The sequence below is a fragment of the Muntiacus reevesi genome, chromosome 9 (genome assembly GCF_963930625.1).
Source record: "Muntiacus reevesi chromosome 9, mMunRee1.1, whole genome shotgun sequence".
Lineage (NCBI taxonomy): Eukaryota > Metazoa > Chordata > Mammalia > Artiodactyla > Cervidae > Muntiacus > Muntiacus reevesi.
This window is the reverse complement of record NC_089257.1, coordinates 59,785,585-59,799,783: the sequence shown is the minus strand read 5'-3', so window position 1 is coordinate 59,799,783 and position 14,199 is coordinate 59,785,585. Positions and strand designations below refer to the sequence as shown.

The window sequence follows — 14,199 nt, the reverse complement described above, 5'->3', positions numbered from 1 at the left end:
CCAAGTGTGATTATGAAAATTAGAGAGGTACCTGGAGCCACACACAGGGTCAGCTGTACTGATTTGTTATCGCACTCCATAATGTGGGCTCGTGATTTTGCTAAAAATGTTACTTTGAATCAAAAACAGACTTAAAAAAAAAAACCTGTGAATTTGGGTAAACATTCCAAGATGACAAGTTCCATGAGAATGAAGTGCTGTCTGTCTTGTCACTTCTTTAGCCCTGGGACTAACAGCGTCTAGTATGGACACAGGGTGCTCAGTAAGGGTTTGCTGCATCCATCAGCAGATTGTAATGTAGTGGTATCACATCGGAACCTCGTTACTTCCTTTTCTTTGCGTGCTGTGGCACATTCTGTGCTGTGGAGGGACGCGGTGTCTGCCTTAAGTTCGTGTGACTAAGGTTGGATTCTCAGGAATCGATTATACCAGTTCTGAAGGGCTAGTACTCTAGTTCCACAGTGCTAACTCAGCCTTGGGCATTAGAGAATTTCCAAACTTGTAAAACAAAAAGGCATTTTTTCCCTCACCAGGGAGACAGGCATCTGGCCTTGTTCTGTAGGTGCTGCTGTCAGCGACGCTCTGCTGTGCATGTGGGGAGCTGCTGGGGTAGAACCCCCCAGATCTCCCGCCAGCCGGGCATGATCTCAGGAAGGCTGAGGGGTTGTCAGCAGAGCCAGTAGACAGCTCCCATCCTCACGGTGCCTTTCCTGGGAATGCAGCTTGTGCAGTTTCATAGAGAAATACTCCGTATGGGAAGCAGAAATCATACCCAACATTTATTTGGGTCTTTGCAGTTTACAGACCTGTACATACCTTATCTCATTTGGGGTAGGGCTCACCATTCCTCCAGCTGAGAGATGTAGGACCCAGACATCGTGTGTGTGTGTGTGTGTGTGTGTGTGTGTGTGTGTGTGAGAGAGAGAGAGAGACAGAGACAGAGACAGAGAGACAGAGATACACTCTACAGCATGGTAGAGAACCTAATTCTGTATTTGGATGAAGGAGACTGTTAAGTCCAGAGTAGTCAAAAACGTGTGAACAGTTTGGAATTTTGGGGGCATCCTCGTCCCACCCCCATGGGAGCGATTAAGCAGTGGTTTTCCTCTCCCCTGGAGCCGGACATTCCTTTTGAAATTGGGTGTTCTTTCCTCTGCAGATAGGCTTGTGGTTGGTTTGTACCTTCTGATGTTGGTGTAATCTGGAATTTGAACATCTGCAAGTGATTTCCTTCTGGGGAGAAAGCGGTGTCTCGTTCCTCCTGCAGGGAAGTGGGGTCCTCCGGCTGATGGGGGAGCAGCTGTCAGTGCCTCCCGCCCGGCACGCTCCCTGCCTGCCAAGAGGTGGCCATCCCACAAGGGACCATGTTTTTGGATCTAGCAGAGAACTAACGAGGGGATGAAAAGATTGAGTGTCTGGGTGAGGGGACATCTGAGTCCCCGTGGGCAGCCTTCTCTTAAGAGGGACAGTCTTGACTGTGTGAAGGGAATCAGTGGTGGCCCGGGAAGAAGAAATGGGATGCAGTTGACAGATGCTGCCTAGAAAACTGATGACTAGAATTCTTGTTCCCCTTCTGTTCATACTGCTAATTAGGTGGGCAAAGCCTCAGATTCACAGAGTTCCTTAAAAAACAACAACTTTATTGAGGCATATAGAGATACAATAAACTGCACGTATTTGAAGTATATGATTTGATCAGAATTGATCACCCTCACTACCTCTTCACCAACACACCACAATTAAGACCACTTCATCGCCCCGCCAAAGTATCTTTATGTCTCCTCTGTGATTCATTCCTCTCTCTACCCTCGTTCCTCCAGGTTATTAACATTTTCTAGAATTCTGTGTAAATGGACTCACACTGTGCGGTCTTTTGGCCTGACTGCTAGCTCTCACTGTGAGGATTTTGAGGTTCTTTCATGTTGTTTCATTTATCAGTGGTTCTGTCCTTTTTTATTGTTGATTACTATCCCATTGTAATATTCCACAATTGTGGAATTCCACAATTTCTTTATCCATTTGTGGAAATTGTGGATATTCCACAATTTCTTTATCCATTTGTCAGTTGATGGACATTCTCGTTTCTGCTGATTACAGTATAGTTGTTACAAACATTTAATTACATGTTTTTTAGGTGGACATATATATTTAATTTCTCTTGGTTAGATACTGCAGAAAGAAAAGAGTGGGCAATCTAATTGGTATATATTTAACTTTTAAAGGAATTACCAAAGTGTTTTAAAATATCAAATTGTATTCCAAAGTGGATGTACCATTTCACATTTCCACCAGCAGTGTGTGAGTTCTGATTGCTTCAGATGCTTGCCAACCCTTGATAAGGTCAACATTTTAAATTTTAGGCGTTTTAATAAGTGCATTTGATATCTCATTGTAGCTTTAATTGGCATTTCTCTGACTAATGATGTTGAACTTCTTTACATGTGCTCATTGGCCATGTAAAAGATCTTCTTTTTTGAAGTGTCTGATCAGATATTTTACCTATTTTAAAGAATTAGGTTGTCTTATTGAGCTGTAAGAGGTTTTTCTGAAAAATATATATTCTGGATTTAAGTCTTTTTATGTGTGTTACAAATATTTTCTCAGTCTGTGGCTTGTTGTTTAAAATTTTCTTCATGGTGTCTTTTGAAGACTCGATGTTTTTATTTATCTAATTTATCAGTTCTTTTCTCCAGTGTTTTATGCTCTTTGTTGTTCTGAGAGATGTTTGCCCTTTCCATGGTTGCAGAGATTGTCCCCTATTTATTCTATTACAGGTTTTATAGTTCTAGGCTTTAGGTTTAGGTTTATGATCTATTTTGAGTTAATTTGTGTATCTGGTACGAGTGAAGGGTTGATACTCATTTTTCCTTGTAGACATTCAGTTGGTCCAGTATCCCCTGATGGAAAGACTTCTCTTTCCTGCATTGAATTGCCTTGGTGCCTGTTTGAAAATCAATTGGCCATATATGTGTGAATCTATTTTAAGGCTTTCTGTTCTACTCCATTGAGCAATAAAACATTTTAAAATTAAAGTATGTACATTGTTTTATTTAGACATAATGCTATTGTACACTTACTAGACTGTAGTTTAGTGCAAACATAACTTTAATAAGCACTAAGAAACCAAAAAACTATGTGATTTGCTTCATGGTGGTTTGTGTCTTTGTGGTGGCCTGGAACTGAACCTACAGTATCTCTGAGGTGCCTCTGTGCTTTGAAGACGTGCCCTCTTCTGATGCGAAATCTATAATCATTGGTTACCGTTTTCATGTATGTATCATGTCATCTTTCTTAAGATGCTTTGATATTGTTTTCTTATCTTTGGTTTTCAGCAGTTTTGTTATGATGTTTCTAGGTATAATTTTCTTCGTGCTTAGTGTTACCTTGAATCTATAAATTTATCTCTTTCATCAAATTTGGGGAATTTTCGGCCATTATTTTTTCAAGTATTTTTTTCTGCTTCAGCTCCTTTCTCCTGTTCATCATGGCCTCCAATTATACCTGTTAGACCTTTTGACCTGCAAGCCTTTAGGGCTTTTCTCTGTTAAGTCTTTTATTCTGTACGTTCTTAAAATAGATCATTTTTCCTCTTCTATATTCATGTTTAAATTCACTAATTCCTTTATCATTTCTATTCTCTCATTGAGCCCATCAGTGTCTTTCCTATTTCAAACATTTTATTTTCCTGTTCTAGAATTCTTTCCTTTTTTTTTTTTTTTTTTAAAGTAGTTTCCACCTCTCTGGGAAGAATTCTTATCTTTTGCTCATTTCAGGTGTGTTTTCCTTTACGTTATGAAACACAGTTATAACTGTTTTATACCATTTGGCAATTCCAACCTTTGGATCATCTTCAGCTTGGCACCCACTGATTGTCTTTTCCCTGGAGGATTGGAGACATTTTCCTGATCTGTATGTATGTTGAGTGATTTTTGGATTGTATCTCAGACTCAAAATGAAATCTTCTGGAGGATGTGGCAATTTTTGTTTTAGCATGTAATGAACCTATTCAGATCCGGACTGTAAATTCTGTCTTGCATTCTGTGGAAACCTCAGTTCAGGTTGCTGAGTCTTTTCTGTGCTGGTTTGGGTCTGTTCCACACATGTACAGCTTAGAGGTCAGCTGAAATCTGAGTCTATACACAGAATTAGAGGGTTTACTTCCTCAGACTCCCCGCTCTGGGATTCCATCTACTTTCTCTCCATCCTGCAGGAGCTTATTTTCCTGTCTGCTTAAGCAGAAAGTTTCCATAAAACTTTAGCCACCTGCCTGGGACTGCGGTATCCTAGGCTGGGGCATCCCCTCGGGGCAGAGGTGTACGAGGAAGCCTCAGTCATGTGGGTGGCGTCTCCAGGTGTTCAGTTCCCTTCACAAGCTGCCTGATTTTGTTTACTTTTCAGCATCCTCAGGTAGCTGTCTTTTTCTGTTTTGTCCAAAGGCTTTTGTTTGTAATTAGTAGGAAAGATGGGCTGTAGTGGGCTTGTTCTGTCACGGTAGAACCAGAATTCCAATCGGTTAATTCTTTGTTTTTTGGGGGCTGTGCTGGGTCTCACTGAGGCTCACAGGCTTACTAGTTGTGGCTCATGGGCTTAGTTGCCCTTTAGCATGTAGGATCTTAGTTCCCTGATCAGGGATCCAACCCGTGTCCTCTGCATTGGAAGGCAGATCCTTAACCACTGGACCACCAGAGAAGTCCCTAGTTGGTTAAGTTTTAATTACAGTTTGGTGAAGGTCAGAGATTGGAGTTTGATTCCTACCTTTGCTGTTTATAGTCTGCCACTTTTAATAGAAACTCTAGTTTTTTTCACTTGGCAAAAAAAAATTGGGGACTTCTCTGATGGTCTACTGGTTAAGAATCCACCGTCCAGTGCAGGGGACCCAGGTTCAATCCCTGGTCCGGGAAGATTCCATCGGCCTTGGGGCAACTTAAGCCTGTGCACCACAGCTGTTGAGCCCACATGCCACCCCAATGAGAAGCCCACCTGCCACAACTAGAGAGTAACCCCGCCGCTCACCACAATTAGGGAAAGCCCACGTGCAGCAACGGGGACCCGGTGCAGCTGGGCATATGTAAATGAAATTAAAAACTGGGATGTGAGGACTTGCTCTGTTCCTCCCGGGGCTGTGTGGAGCAGGTGAGATAATGGCTGTGAAGTGCTCTGGAATGGACGTTTGTATTCAGGTGGTGACATCCCTGCTGCGTGTGTGCCTGTGCGTGTGTGCATGTGTGTAAGGCGTGCACTCTTCTTCCTGGCCACCTCCCTGGCAGTGTCATGAGCCCTGACTTTCTGTCTCTCTCTCCAGGCGCTTCCCGGACCTCACTACTACACATGGGGGGACCATGGCGGCATCATCATGGCCATCGCCCAGGGCATGGAAACCAACGAGCTGAAGTAAGTGTCTCCATGGAGCCTTAGAGAAATGTTACTGAAATACAGCTGATTGACTTACAAGGTTGTGTTAGTTCCAGGTGTATGGCAGAGTGGTCAGTTATACATATATGCACATATATAAATCTATATATATTCTTTTTTATCTTCTCTTCCATTATAGGTTGTTATAAAATAGTGAGTACAGTAAGGCCCCTACATATGAACAAGTTGCACGTTCTGAGAGCAATTTGTTCCTAAGTCCAGCAAAGTTAGCCTTGGTATACCCAACTACCACAATCAGCTATATAACACTGTATTGTAATAGGTCTATAACACTTTTCCTACAAACAATACACAAACTATAAAATGAAACACAAAAGCAAACACAAAAATGAAGAAAATATTTTAAGTCTTACTGTTTAGTTACTTTGAAAAGTACAGTGGTACAGCACAACAGCTAGCATACAGGGGCTGGCATCGAGTGAACAGGCAAGGAGAGTTGCTGACTGGAGGAGGGGGAGGAGGTGGGACGGTGGAGCTGAAGGATCATCAGCAGTAGGAGACGGAGGGCAAGCTGCAGTTTCATTCATGCCTGACGTTGCTGGCTCAGGGTCTGGTTCCTTGCTGGAACCACGTGCATTTTCACGTCTTTGAAAGTTCACAACTTGAAGGTTTGTATGTAGGGGACCTACTGTATAGTTGCCTGTGCTATGACGTTGGTCCTTGTTGTTTATTTTATGCATAGTAGTGTGTGTATTTTAATCCTAGAGTCCTAATTTATCCCTGCTTATGCTCTGGGAACTATAAATTTGTTTTCTGTGTCTGTGAGTCGGTTTCTGTCTTGTAAATAAGTTCATTGGTATCATTTTTAGATTCTAGGTATCAGTGATATCATACAATATTTATCTTTCTCTCTTTGGCTTACTTCACTTAGTATGATTAATTTCTGGATTTTTTGATGAAGCTTTTTAACATTATACTGTTCTTCCAGAAATTTAACTCTGTGATTATAAGTGGATTATTTGTTTCACTAGGTTATTGAGCACACAATTTGTGACTAAGGAAATTATGTAAACTTTTCTTGTTTATAAAGTGGGACTGAAAATCTGCCCTTCCTATCTCAGAGAGGAACAAAAGAAATAATTTTATTGATCTGAAAAAGTGCAACTCTATATTATAAAATATAAATTAATAATGACTAAAAAATTTACTGGAAAGTAAAAGTGAAAAGAAAGTGAAGTCGCTCAGTCGTGTCCGACTCTTTGTGACCCCATAGACTGTAGCCCACCAGGCTCCTCCGTCCATGGGATTTCCCAGGCAAGAGTACTGGAGTGGGGTGCCATTGCCTTCTCCAGAGGATCTTCCTGACCCAAGGATCGGACCAGGTCTCCACATTGTAGGCAGGCGCTTTACCATCTGAGTCACCAGGCTCTTCAGCTTGTCTTCTTAGCTTTGTGTGTGACACAGTTATTCATAGAATGAGTAATAATAATAATTAATAGTAGTACATGAATAATAATTTCAAGAATACATATTATTTGATAACCAGGTGACTTTTACTATGATAACCTTTGGTTCTGGGGTTTTTACAGATAGACCTGCAAAGGACATTGGGGGTTAATGGCTTCATGGTATAGATGAGAAAACAGAGGCTCAGAAAGTAAAGTATAGATCCCCGCTTTGCTCTAGATCCCTGCTTTGTTCATAACAGGCAAGACTAGCATTCAGGTCTTTAAATGACATTCTGTACTCTTTGTGGTACATTCCTCTGAAAAGCAAAAATGTTGAGAGTTAGTAACCTCTGCCTTCATGAATCTGATGTTATCAGAACCAGTTCTTTTATTACTTTTGTCCAAGTTGTGACAAAGGTTAATTTTGTCAACATTAGGCTGGGGCAGACTAGTTCTCACTTCTTGTTTTGGGGCTGAATTCATAAGACAGTTTGCTGGAGGAGGAGGAGAGGGCTTCTATAATCATCTCATTTAATGCAAGGAAGAAAGACTTCTTTTCCTTTACTCCTTTTAGAAACAGGACCAGCAGCAAGTCAGAGAGGTGGGTGGTTTGAAAAAAGAGATCTTAACAGCTGGTTTCTTTCCCTTATGGGTAGCTGGACTTGTGCTGAGCAGCGTGGCCTCCAAGAAACAGGGAGAAACAAAGTCCTGGCATTCTGCCGTTCACCCGGCTGTTCTCTGGTCCATGCAGCTCTGGTCAGCGGCTGCCTTAGAGCCAGGAGTCAGAAGAAGCCCTCTTTGCAAGCAGCATGCTGTGTCCACGTTCAGATTGATGTTTGTAAAGAGGAGGACAGTCAGAGGGCACCTGCTTCCCACAGTCATGTCATCATTTATTTATACATTAATTTTTCTGTAGCTTTTTTTTTTTTTTCCTTTTTGCCATGCCAAAAGATCTTAGTTCCCTGACCAGGGATCACACCCATGCCTTCTGCATTGGAAGCATGGAGTCTTAACCACTGGACCGCTAGGGAAGTCCCTGTTTATCCATTAATTTGTTAATTCCCATCTCACACGTTTCTCAAGCACTGACGGTGCTGGGTGACATGTGTCTAAAGAGAAATAGGACGTTTTCCTCCACTCTCAGGGAGTCCATCCTCTAGTGCTAGGACAGGTAAGTACACAGTGTGACATCCAGGGCACTCTGGGAGGAGGATGGTAGGGGATTTCCGTGGTAGTTTGACCGCCTAAGAATACATTTCATTCTGTGTGTGGCAGTCAGACTGCAGAGACACACTTCCTGATTTTCCCTGTTTAACTCTCCTCCAGACTACATTTGCATTCCAAACTAGCCTTTCTGAAGCAGTTTACGTGATTCTGGTCCTCTTACACCATCTGTTGGCGCATATGTGCTCAGGGAACGCAGAGTCATTGCTAGCTAGCTGCAGCAAAACATGATCAGGAAATGAGACCTGCTGCCAGAAGATCACAGTGCCCTATGCCGACTCTGAACAATGACTGAGGTCGTAGACATGCGGGAGATGGGCACTCTAGTGTTCCTTTGTTTGCCCAGCTCATTTGGAGGTTGTCTGTAGGTATGGTTCAAATAACGCGTTTGCAAATTGAGAATATGTTCAGGCCTCCTGTTGACAGGTGCATGTGTCCCAAATATCAGTCTGAGCTGGGCCAAAACCTGTGTGGTGCAGCCACCTGGCATTTGTGTGTTGCTCACAGGGTTTTTTTTTTTTTCCCCTTTGCTTCTCCTGCTGCTCTGCTTTTGACCTGTGTGCTATCAGCCTCATCAGAAGAGAAGCAGAAAATCCTATTGTAATTAGTTCAGATCTTTAAACCACGTGAGTGGAGGCCCCTTCTGATTCAACTGGACTTTTGTTGCTGGTCTAGGGCTTCAGACCCTGCTAAGTCTGGTGTCCCCAGCCGAGGCCTTGCCTCCCTCCTTCGCGTCTCGTGGCATTTATCGGCAGCTGTCTCGTTGATTTGGCATTCATCACATGCTGCCTCCGTTTGTTAGTTACCTTTTCATCATATGCCTGAATTCCTCAACTCATTAACACGGTCTTTGTAGACAAGGATTTCTATTCTACGCAGGCTAGCAGGCACTTAGTAAATGTTTGATTGTTTGATAAATAGGTCATGCACACTTAGTGTTCCAACGTTGCTTGATTTTTTCCCTGGGTAATAAAACTGGAAGGGTTGGGGTAGCATGGCAGTCTTACAAACCCCTGGGGGTCGGGAGCAGTTCTGTGTGTTCTGTGGTCAATGACAATCCCTGGAACACAAATGTGCATGGCGGGGGGTCCCTAGATGTGTGCAACCTGGTGAGAATGTGACTGTCAGGAGTTCAGGTTCACACTGGACAGAAATTGAACATATTTGTTAGGCATCATTTTAGGTCAATTGCACAAACATTTGTTGAATATCCATGAGAAGCCAGTTGTTGTTCTAGGAAGAGAGGATACAGAGGTTAGTGAGGCATCCTTTGCAAGCTGGCCAGCCCCACTGTGGCTCCGAGATGTTTCTTAACTAGCTGGAGGGAGAGACCAGGGGACAAGCTTTCTGACCCAAAACTTACCCAACCTTAGGGAGTAAGGGATAACAGCTAACTCTAGTAAGAGGTTTAGTGGAACAGAGGTTGGAACCTTGCTTAATGTAAGAGTTAAGTTTAGGTGGGCTTTTTTTTTTTTGGTTCTTTTTTTAAAAAATTATTCATGTCTTTCTCTCCCTAATTAGCACAGCTAACTAAGAGTTTATACTTAACTTGTTTCAGCTTCTGCTGTGATTCTCCACTGAGGCTGTTTTTTTTTGTTGTTGTTAATTGAAATTGAGAGTAAGAAGAGGAACAGTTTGTTTTTGCTCCTGCATGTCTGAAATGAGTAAATAAGAACTTCTTCTGGGAGTCGCTTACTCCTTCATTCAGCGTGCTGTCACCGTGAACCTGCTCAGGGGTTTGCAGGTCTTTCTTGTGTAGAATCAGTGTTCTTCGGAGAGGGGGGTGTTTTGTTTCTACACTTTGACCAAAAACAAACCCAAACCCTAGCTGGTCGGTCTGACCGAGACGGACACAATCAGTTTTATTTCTTCCTGCTGGCTCGCCTGTCAGCATAAGGATATTATTAGTAACTACTAATAATAGTAGTTGGGGACATTCCCCAAAGCCTCTTTCCTCATAGGAGAGTTCAGATTGCATAGGGTTTCCCTCTGTGAGTCCCGAAAAGCCACTGCCAATACTCCGTCCAGCAGAGCGGCTGTCTTTTCTAGACCTGAGTTCTGGAAGCAGCCTCACAGTACCAGAAGGTGAGAGGTGGCAGATAACCAGTTTGTTTGGTTGCAGAACCTGATCTCATAGTACCTTTGATGGTTGAGTCACCCTGCACTTCATTTTCACCCCCGTGTGGTTTCTTCAGCCCCTTGAGTTATAGAGGAGGAGGTGTTCTTATCAGTCTTTAACTGTTGAGAAACTGATAAATGGGGTAATATATATATACACACACATATATATAAAATGCATTTCATCTAATTTCCTTTAACATAAAATATTAATTAATGCCCTTCTGTTTGCCAGCGGCAGAAAAGTGAGTAAGAGGTCTTATTCCTGATAAATGGTAGCTGTTGTAGAAGATACTGAAAAATCAGGTCATTAAATAAGTAGGTATGTTACTGAACCAAACTTGGGTCTGCTCACCCATCTACTGACGTTGGGTTGTGGTAAAGAAAAGAGTAGCATTTATTGTAAGGCATCAGACAGGGAGTCCAGGACAACTAGTGCTCAAAAAGCTTGAGCTCCCTGATGGGTTTCAGGAGAGCATTTTAAAAAAAATTTTATTCTGTGTAGGAGTATAGCTGATTAACAATATTGTGATAGTTTCGGGTGGATGATGAAGGGACTCAGCTGTGCATATTCCGCTCTCCCCCACCGTCTCTTCTCATTCAGGCTGCCACATAACATTGAGAAGAGTTCCCTGTGCTAGACAGTAGGTCCTTGTTGGTTATCCATTTTAAATGTAGCAGTGTGTAAGACCAGATGAGGCTTTCCGGGTGGCATTAGTGGTTCAGAATCTGCCTGCCAATGCAGGAGAGAAGAGATGCAGGTTTGATCCCTGGATTAGGAAATGGCAACCCACTCCAGTATTCTTGCCTGGAGAACTGCATGGACAGAGGAGCTTGCTGGGAGATATATATACACACACATATATATATGTATATATATATGGGGTTGAAAGAGTCAGACATAACTGAGAACACACACACAGACACACAGACACACAGACACACAGACACACACACATACACACACACACAGAGCAGCCCTGCAAAGTTCTCTGATTGCTTGATATTGAGGTAACACTGTGGTGTCACAGGGGTTCACATTATCCATCCTTAGACTCCAGTAGCTACGCTCAGCTCATTGCCATCAAGTCGTTAACATCTTCCATTTGGTGGTGGTTTTACCATCTGTAAAACAGCTCAGGAAATGTGCATCAGACACTCTTATGTATATTTCAGAAAGGAGCTGCGTGGAGAACCTGGGGGAGGGGTTTGCCTGGGGGAGGCAGCATGGGGTCTTGCTGGGTCACAGGTATAAAGTAGAGGGGAGCGCAGGGTCCTAGGGGAAACCACAGAAGGAGGGCCAGGCAGGCTTCTGGGAGGAGAGGAACCTTGGGCTGAGACTTCAAGGGTAAATAACAATGCTGGGGTACTGTCCCAGGGTCAGAAAGAGCTTTAGGGGAGACCAACATGAATCAGTGGAAGGTGAAGTCTTCAGTGTTGATAGAATGTAGATCTCAGGGTGGAGGTGTGAGGAGTGAGACCCGAGGTAGGTGTGTGAGAAGTGGCCAGGACCCCCCAGGACTTTCATGTGCTTTACCAGAGAGACTGGACTTTGCTTTTGAAGGGATGGGGTCCCTTTAAGGGTTTTAAATAGCAGAACGACATGGCTTGTATAGAAAGATGGCTCTGGCAAGGTTGAGGAGCGTGAATGTTTTAAACTTTTTGTTTATTATTTATTTTTGACCTTGCTGGGTCTTTGTTGCTGCACAGGCTTTCCTCTAGCTGGGGTGAGCGGGAGCTACTTTCTAATTGCAGTGCCTGGGCTTCTCATTGCTGTGGCTTCTCTTGTTGAGGACCATGGGCTCTAGAGCTCGAGGGCTCAATGGTTGCGGCTCCTGGGCTCTAGAGCACAGGCTCAACAGTCGTGGTTCGCGGGTTTAGCTGCTCCGAGGCATGTGGGATCTTCTCAGACCAGGGACCGAACCCATGTCCCCTGCATTGATAGATGGATTCTTTACCATTGGACCACCAGGGAAGCCCAGGAGCGTGCATTTTCAAAGGACCAAGACTGGAGGTGAGAGATGTTGCCTAGATGGGGACCGAGCATTTTCAGGGCTAAGTCTGTAGGAGTTGCTTTTTGACCAGACAGTTTGCAGGGGCTGAGGGGTGACAGGTCAAGATGACCTGTCATATCATTCACAGAAAAGCAGAGGAAAAGGAGTCGGCCAGAAGGACAGGGGGCTGAGTGCACATTTGGACAGGGTGAACTGACGTGGCTGTGGGATGTCCACGGGGAGATAGCAGCAGGAATATGGCAACGTTACATCCTCTAGTTCCATCTTCCGCCATCCATTGCAGGAATTGCCTGTCATCTGTGATGGATGATCACCCAGTCTTTGCTTGAATAATTCTAGTGATGGAGACTTCGCCAAATTGAAAAATAAAAAGCTGCTATTTCAGTTTGGGACAATTTGTTGTTCATGTGTTCATGCACTCTATTTATCTATTCCCTTACTAGTGGAAGTTCTCAGGTCAGAGAGAGCCTAAATCTTACTCACTCCCATTTCGTGCAGTGGGCTCAGCTCTGCTTCCAGGAGATGCACCCAACAGGTATTTCTTCTTTTGCTGAAAGCCTTTCAGATGCTTGAGGACCCCTGCCTGTTCTCCGGAGAGCATCTCCCATCCATGGCAGACTGCCCCAGTTCCTTCCCTCCAGTGCTGTAGGATTCTGAATCTACACCCTGTAGGTTCTCTCTTGGGTCCTCCTCACACTATCAGGGTTTTAAGATGAGGGGGCCCGTTCTGCCTCAAGCAGCCTGAAACACACATCCCATTGGCATTGATACCCACATGATCCTAGAGACTTGATTTCTGTTAATAAAAACCCAAAACTGTTTTTACACTTTGACAGCCTTCTCAAGCTGGTAGCTTCTACTAAATTATGTTTTTAATTGAGATGTCCTTTACACACCATGAGATGCTCTTATCTTAAATACACCATTTCATCCATTCTGAACGTTGCTTGTCAGGATGGAGAACTTTTCCATCACCCCGGAAAATATCCACATGCCCCTCCCCAGTCAATACTGTCCCCTCAGCCCACTGCCACGAATATCCTTATGAAGACAGGAACACGCTTATCATTACCTTGTTCTCAAATCAAGAATCAACCCCAAGAAAAAGAAACAGGGTTCATTTGTTATGACTTGTGTGTGAACCTGTGTGTGTTCCCAGCTCTACCTTCCTTCGTATCTAAGTTCTCTCAAATCAGCTGTTTCATACTTGAAACCACTTTTTCTTCTTAAGGGAAATAAAACTACTTTTTTCTCGTCTAGTTTTGAGATCTTCATCTGTTCTCGTGGTTCTTTTTAGAGATTATTAAAAGGAACTTTGCAATCATTCCTTTAAATCTTTCAGTTCCCTCAAATGTGCTTTATTTCATATTCATTTTCCTTTAACTTCCTTTTTTTTTCTGCTTTGTCCAGTTTGAAGATCATTCTCCTTAATAAAGATAAATCCAACGTAGAAATTGACTAACCTCTTCTGCTTTTCTCTGTCATCGCTGTTTATACCATTAACCATCAGATGGATGATCCCATTCCATTCTGATTCTTTATAGAACTTGCTGGGAAACCAACCCATGTCCCACTGCCCACTAATCTGCCAATTATTTTGGTAATTTGAAGCATTATCTTTGGCTTATTTTGAGCTTGAGCTGTTTGGTCACTGTTCCTGCAGATTACTAGTGTGAAGAATTACAGCTAAAATTAATTAGATTGCTACGGCTCTTTAAGGTTTTGCCCTTGGTTATATGACTCTTTTCTCATCTTGAATATGTTCCTTAAAAGTCTGAACTCATCAGGACCTTTCTGTGGAACCATGGATTTGTGTTTTGAGTTTCTACTACTGTGTCCCTTGTAGTGTATCTTGGTTATGTTATATTATTATCATCATTGTGTATATAGTCTCATCTTTTTGAGAGTTTTGACCATGAGATTATGTCTGTATTTTATTTGAATGTTTTGAATTCTTCCTTCCTAAGGGCTGAGGCCCTACATCCTCTTCCATGCCTGTTAGGAATATAAAGATGTCTTGG

General features: G+C 43.0%; 1 protein-coding gene across 2 annotated transcripts in view; it reads left to right on the top strand.

The window, feature by feature from the left end:
- The window catches only part of SORL1 (sortilin related receptor 1), a 157,249-nt gene that overhangs the window by 59,359 nt on the left and 83,691 nt on the right, over nt 1-14,199 (top strand). For both annotated transcript variants that reach the window (XM_065944636.1, XM_065944635.1), the window contains exon 12: nt 5,303-5,391. In XM_065944636.1, the coding sequence (XP_065800708.1) occupies nt 5,303-5,391 (89 nt within the window). The remainder of the gene's footprint in view (nt 1-5,302; nt 5,392-14,199) is intronic.